Raw genomic sequence first — 7169 nt, forward strand, 5'->3', positions numbered from 1 at the left:
CCCTTTGCGTACGGCTGTTTTGAGTTCGGGAGTACACCAGGTTCCTGTGAGAGCACGTTGGTCGTCTGTGTGATGGCAGATGGACGTCTTTTCCAGTAGAGCTTTGTCGATGTTATCTTCGACGCAACTTCGGCATAACGGAAACGTCAGTTTGTCGTGAGTCCGATAAGGGAGCACGGCATGGTAGAGCTCTTCGGGTGGTAGGATGGTACATTTGGCTAGACCGAAATAGGCAGTGAGATCTGTGGTGTCGGGTTCATAGATGAAGGTGGGATGTCCGACGGGATACGTGCCGTACTTGTTCACCCAGGGATACAACGAAGTGTAATCGTCGTAGTGGATCTGACTCCCACCTTTGGCTTCGGCGTGTAGACGTACTGCATTGGTACGACCTCCGTAAAAGGCATGGCGTGGATTGAGAGGTGTTTGAAGATCGAGACGCCTGACGTGGTCGGCGATCTCAGGATCGGATTGTTGGAGGGAGTTCCATGAGCATTCCCACATTTCGACGACGCGATAGCCTAGCGTTTGGAGCAACGTTCGTTTTTTATCGACCAGGTCTCTCACGTCGTCCATGCTACGATCGAGGAGAATGGGGTGTACTTCCGTGCGTTGAGGATAGCAGATACGGCAACCGTGCCAGAAACAACCGTGAAATTCGTAGACGGTGTTTGTGTCAGGGTCATATCCGTCTACAGTGTGACGTGTGCCAGGAATGTGGAATTCGCCTTCGTTCCGTGCGTGTTGGATACGTTGACGATGGAGTGGATGGTGATCAGCGACCGTGTGTCCGTAAGCACGGGCCATCCTATCGTGTCCGTCTCGTTCGTCTTCGGTGAGATCGAGCCAGGTCTGGAGACGCAAGTTTCGTTCGACGTAGGTCAGCCATTCCATAGAGGCTCGAGAGTGATTGATGTTGTTGCGCCATCCCAACAGAGGTTCCGAGGCGATGGTGTTTTCTTCCATGCAATGCATGCGTAGGAACCGATTACAGGCAGAGGCAATAGTCATTTGATCGAAAGGATTGAAATCAGATTGTTCTTTGAAATCCCTCATGAACGTGAGACAGCCTTCCTTGAGCAATCGCACGTCGGATTCGCAATAGGTCACGAGTTCGGCTTGAAAATCAAAGGGAAGGTTTTTGGAGACTTCCTCGTCGTACCAAGTGTTGAATTCTTGCTGTTTCTTGAGGGACATACCCTCTGGCATGTAAAACGATTTGTCTGGCATGGGTCCCACATAAGACTGATGTTCCGGCGTGTTGAAGAGATGTGGAAAGTGCCCTTTCTTGAGTTCCGTGAGACCGAAGGTTTTGGGAAAATCACTGAGAGGCATTTGGAAGAAGGACAAGGAGTCGATGAACCGTATGGTGGTTTCTCGGTGAGCATACGTCAGCTGCAGGACCTTGCCACCATTACGGACTTGCTCGAGTTGTCTTTTTTGACGGTGCAATTCGTTGACGATGGGGTAGCTGTCATAACCTCGAAAGTTATGAGCTAATACCGTGAGTGGTCTGGTACCGTCCTCCGTCAAAGTCTCCAACCATTCCAAGAACATGGAGATGCACGGTTCCCCTTTGAACCAGAATGGACAATCGTGTGTTTCTGTCTCGGCCACGACTAGATTGGGCACATGAGTTCCATCAACCTGCATGCTTTCGATGTCAAAGAACACATGTAATGGAGGTGTGTCGTCATCATCGTTGTCATCGAGATCGGGACACAGTTCGTTGAGAATATCGTTGCGAGCTCTTTCTTTTTGTAGAAAGCATCGGTGGTGTCGAATGTCGACCAGTTCCTTACAAGAACGACAGGTACGGAACCCGCATCGATGGGTTCGGATTTCCTTGACACCTCTTAGAAGTATGCGACATTCCTTGCACTTGCGCCGCGTGGCACAGACCGAGGGTTTGGAATCCCCAATGGGTTGTCCAGAAATGGTTTTGGAGCGATGGTGGTCTAGACAGGCGTCCCCGTAGAAAGAACGTCCACATGGATGGCAACGGACGTGAGGTGGTTTGTACTGTCGGTAAGCGTCGACGTGGTCGGTGCATCCTTTTTGCATGCAGGCATTACAATGATTCTGTCGATTCTTGGGGCAAGCGTGCTGACCTTCGTTGTTGTACGGTTTGAAACAACGGGCGCAAAAATAGCTTTTTCCGAAAAAGCCTGGCAAAGAGGACAAAGCGTCGTAGTGTCCGTCTTCGTGCAAGAGACCCAGTAGGGTGTCTCCGGTTCCGTAGGCGAAGCACGCAAAGGCACGATTGGCATCTACGACGACGAGGGTGTATCCTTGAAGACTGGGAGCGCTGGCCAGTGTCTGCAATTCTTCGGGACCGCAGGGCGTGGGAAAGAGATCGACTTCTTCCAAAAGGTCTAGAGCTGCGTGTGTGACTCTCGTCTGATTTTGTTGAGGACGCGTCCATCGGCGTCGTGTGGTGATATCGGCTTCGTGAACGCCTCGGGCCGTGACGATAGCTCGAGGGCAACATAACGTGTCGTCGTCCTCTGGGATACGAAGGACAGTTTTCTTCAATTGCTTGAGCCGTGTCGAACTTTGATGACCGGGGAGATAGGTGCCTCGTTTGCCGGATCCTCTGGGAGCATTGCGAACGTGCACGAATGAGAGATTGAATGAATCGTCCATCTCGAATTGTTCGTTCGAATTGAGCATGTGGGCGAGGTTCCCCAATAGAGCGTCCGCCCGTTGTCCTTGAGCTCGCCATTCGCCGGCACGTAAGCCCCAACCATTGTAAGCGTTGGTGAGTCGATTGGAGGCCAGACTGATGTAAACACGATCTCCGTCGGGGATGTCTTGGTCGTTGATGAGATCGTTCAAAGCTGTACGAAGTCCCTGTACGAGAGCATCCGACAAGCGTTGCCCAGAAGCGAACGAACCTATCTGACGAGGTCTTAGTTGAAACACGCGTTCGCGAACACCCATCCGTACACTTCGACGTTCGGTCACGGCTTCACGTTGGAAGGTGAAACGGGCACGTGGCAGAGCGCCACCTGCTTGTTGTTGTTGTTGTTGTTGTTGGTTTCTTTCGAAATGATCCAAGGCCTCCGCTAACTCTTCGTCGCTATCCATGACAGGGAATGAAGAGCTCGTGATCGTCTTGGCGAGTTTTTATAGAGACGTGTGACCTTGACCGACCCTGACATGAGTTGTCGTAGAACCAATCAGATGATAGAATAAACATTGGGGGGATACCCCCCCATCCCCCCAGAAGTCACATGACACCTATACGGGGTTCTGATTGGCAGGTGGAATCTCTTTAAGAACCGGAACGTTCGCAGCAGCCTCAGAACAAAAATCGTAATGGGACGAAGAAAGAAGCGACCTGTGCCTAGAGATTGGTGTGTTGAGGAGATGGTCAAGAGAGAGAAGTTGGAGTGTTGTACGCGTGTCCAGACCTTCATTCGAACGGCTATGGCCCGAAATCCTGAAGCGACGGAAGACGATGCTTCGTACTGGGATCTTTTGCCTGTTGAGCTGCAGGATCGGATCCTACGAATGAGATGGTTTACGGACTGGAAGCAGAAAATGGAACCTGTGATAGAGGAAATGAGCCGACTCCCTCGTTGTGCACAACATGGCACGGTAAGTTTTTTTGTTTTTTTTGTTTCTTTGCTCCCCGAGTGACGAGGCCCCTTTTTCCCCTTCCCTTTTTTTAGATGACGGCTACGTTTGTGGGTCTTCATAGTATTGTGTTTGAATGCGGTGTGTGCCGTCGTCGTTCCCTACGTTGTTCGTATTGCTTGTATGGATTGTTTCGATGTCCTGGGTATCAGTATTGTCGGATCTCGGAGTTCCATTACAGAGAGCGTCGTGAAGGTCGCATCGTGTGTCCCACGTGTCACATGCCGGCTCGTAGAAGAAACATGTTGTGGCCGATGCGTTTTTCTTGTACTTGCAGATGATGGTGTATGAAGATGATAGCATCTTTGGAGCTGGGAATCGATGGACTCCGACGGGTCGGTGGATTTGTCACGGTTGCGTACGTACTGTTGCGAGTGACGGATATGGTGTAGATACATGGGCGTTCCGTGTAGTGGGGACATGTCGTGCTTGGGAGTGGAGGTGCCTGAAGTGTTTGGGATCTATCTATACGAATGAGTGTCGGTTTGACTGCGAGGGTCCATATGATGTGAATCGTGTGAAGGGATCTCGAAGGTGTCGACAATGTGATCATCTCATTAAGCCACGACCCCCGTTTCCCTTGTGGTATCGTTGTGTTTGTTGAGGGTGAAACGTGTTTTTTCGTTTTTTGTGTAGCTCTTGTGTCACATGAGACGCTATGTGCCTCGTCGACGTTGTCCACACCACCGTACCTTGGCTCAGATTGGGTGGAGGGTGAAATGGTTTATTGACATGGGCATTTATCGTATTGTTTACAGCTGATCTGTCTTTTGGAGAGGAATTGCCATACATGGACCCTGGTGAAGAAGAAGGGTGTAAGAAAAAAGGTGCGGCGCAAGGGAATGGCACCCTTTGTGTTGACACGGGCACGCCCACGAATCACGGAAAAAGAAAGGGATTTGAAGGAGAGATATTATTACGAAGTCATACCGGACATGGACGACTCTGGTATCCATTTGTGTCCGTGATCTCTTTTTTTCGTAGCCACTTTGTCAAATGGAAGAATCCTTTTACGTGCCCTGGAGGAACCTTTCAAGACGTTACGGAGGCGATGTGATCTGATCTTTTTGTCTGTTTTTTCCCTCCTAGACATGGTGTTATTTACCCAGAAACTCGAATGGATTTTCCCGTTTACGTGGTTGGTCGTCTGTGGATATGTTTGCGCGTCGCGACATTGTGTATCGTTTGTTTCATCCTCGCCTCAAATGTCCTCAAAGACCGTTTCGTTTTTTGTATCGTACGGTGGTCTGCGGTGAACGGACGTACTATGAATACTAGACTTGTTCTTTTTTGTGACTCTTGCAGATGGTGGTCTTTTGTTGCGGTAGTTGGCTTACGTTATGGGACTGTTGGAAATGTCGTCATTCTGTGGTCACGTGTACGCCTTGTCTACGCCTGTACCCTTTACATCCCATTGTCGATGTACTGGAACATATTGGGGATTGCAACGGACATTACAAGCGCCGTAGAGAGGCTGGTTCCTAATGTTTTTTCTTTTGATCTTCTTCAGATGACGACGGTTTTTTCGGTCGGTCGTTGGTTGACTCATTGGAAGTGTCAAATGTGTCGTCGTACAGTGGTCACATGTACCATGTGCAAGGTCCCTTACCCTATGGTTCCTTGGGTGGATGTCTTTTCTCATGTTAGGAACTGTCGTGGACGTTATCGTTGATTTTTTTCCATGTTCCTTTTTTAGACTATGTTTCGTGGTTTTCGATGTTTTTGGATCCTTGGTGGATATCATACACACCAACGTCGTCCTTTTACGCATCACATTCGCGGTATGCTTTTGGAAGAACGACTGACGGGTTCTGTCATCTTTTGCAGACCATGACCAAGTCCACACTCGGAATGTGCGTTGTCTGTGAGTTTGGCCAGTACACGTTGGTGGAACGATTGCAACTTATGGACAAGTACATTGCGGCTTATGGATTGTACAACAGCGACGTCATGCCATGTATTTCGTGGGCTACGTTTGGTCTCGAGGAGTACGACGACGACGACGACGATCCCGACGATTACCAGATTCGATATAGTTATTATGTGGATCCACCATATTGGCGTCGTCGACGGATGGTGCGAGGGGGTGATGGCGCGTTTCGATTTCAATATGTGGAAGGCTATGTGATTTTACGGAGACACTGGCCTCTATTGCTTATCTAAACATTTCTTTTTTCATAGATGATTCCTCGTCGTCATTACCAACACCTGGAGCGCCTTCGTGAATTGGCGCATTACGTACCTTGGCAGAGATGTTGTGGTACTTTTTATGCCGAGCATACCGAGCGTTGGAGCAGTCGTGTGGAAATATGGCGCAAGAGATACAAACGCATGAGCAGGAACGAAGACGGACATTTTGACTTTGATCCCTTGGAAGGGTCCCTGATAGGTCGCTATTGGGGTGGTGGTTGGTGGTCACGACGTTCTTATGTTTCATCATGACCTACGTCTGTTTTTTTCAGTTTGGTTACGAATGCAAAGACTGTGTTTGGTGTCAGTTTTATTGTCGTGGATGTGAAGACTGTGCTCATGTGCCTTGTTTTCCCCCGTGACAGATGATGACGCTTTCCGTGGCCAAACAGTGGTTGCGTTTGGAAGCGGACCGACCCTATCTATGGTGTTGCCCTACCAGACGTGTCTATTACGAGGAGGCCTTGCAAAGACTTCGCACTAGAGTTAAGAACTATGGATTATCGATTCGTAGGACACACAGAGACGTGATGTTTTTTCCCAAATATTTATTTTAGAACCTTTGTAAAAAAATCAATACATGATTAAAAAACATGAATGAATGAAATGTCTCTTGTCTTAATTGATGGTCTTTCTCGCCTTGGGACGCAATCCGGGGGTGAAATCGATCCACTCGGTGGGTCTCTGCAATCGTTCGGCTTCCGTCTTTCTCGTTCGTTTTTTCCGTTTGTCGACCGCTGGCGCCGTGGTAGGTGTCGCGGGTTTTGGTGGCGTGGGCGTCGTCTTTGTCTTCCTCTTTTTGGCCGTGACGTTTGGTTTCGGTTTGGGACCTGGGGGTTTGGGGCGGGACGCTTTGTGGGACATCCATTGTCGTAGTTCACGCGCCACGGGTTTGACGAGAGCCTCTTTGGTTGCCGGTGGAAGGTGTTCGGACGTCAAGAGAGCGGCTTCGGTGGCGGCCAGACGGGCGATTTTCCGTGACTTGGGCGTCTCGCGGAGTTGAGCACGTTGAATGGATTCCAGACGATCCATCTCTTGGGGGTCGACGAGGAGATACTTTTCAAAACCTGGCACCACGCTATCGGCGGTCATCGTCATCGTTCCGGATGATGTTCTTGCAGTAAAGGGTGTGCTTTTCGAAACGTTCTCTCTCGAGATGATTCTTGAGATTGCAAAAGTCCGTCCTCAGATCGGTGAGTTGTTGTTCGACGTGACACAGACTGTCCGTTCTTTGCTGCAGTTGATCGGTCAATTGACGTATCGTGTCACACTGTTCCCGTACTCGGTTACGTAGACCTTTTATCTGGTCGTGCATGGCACAGATGGATGCCGAATGT

At 49.6% G+C, this 7169-nt stretch overlaps 1 protein-coding gene across 1 annotated transcript in view; it reads right to left on the reverse strand.

The window, feature by feature from the left end:
- The window catches only part of LOC137987890 (uncharacterized), a 4101-nt gene extending 1011 nt beyond the window's left edge, over nt 1–3090 (reverse strand). Inside the window, exon 1 of the mRNA XM_068833975.1 lies at nt 1–3090. This exon is cut by the window's left edge and continues 1011 nt beyond it. Within this exon, the coding sequence (XP_068690076.1) occupies nt 1–3090 (3090 nt within the window).
- Nucleotides 3091–7169: the final 4079 nt, after the last annotated feature.

Source organism: Montipora foliosa, unplaced genomic scaffold, assembly GCF_036669935.1.
Source record: "Montipora foliosa isolate CH-2021 unplaced genomic scaffold, ASM3666993v2 scaffold_394, whole genome shotgun sequence".
In the NCBI taxonomy this organism is placed as follows: Eukaryota; Metazoa; Cnidaria; class Anthozoa; order Scleractinia; family Acroporidae; genus Montipora; species Montipora foliosa.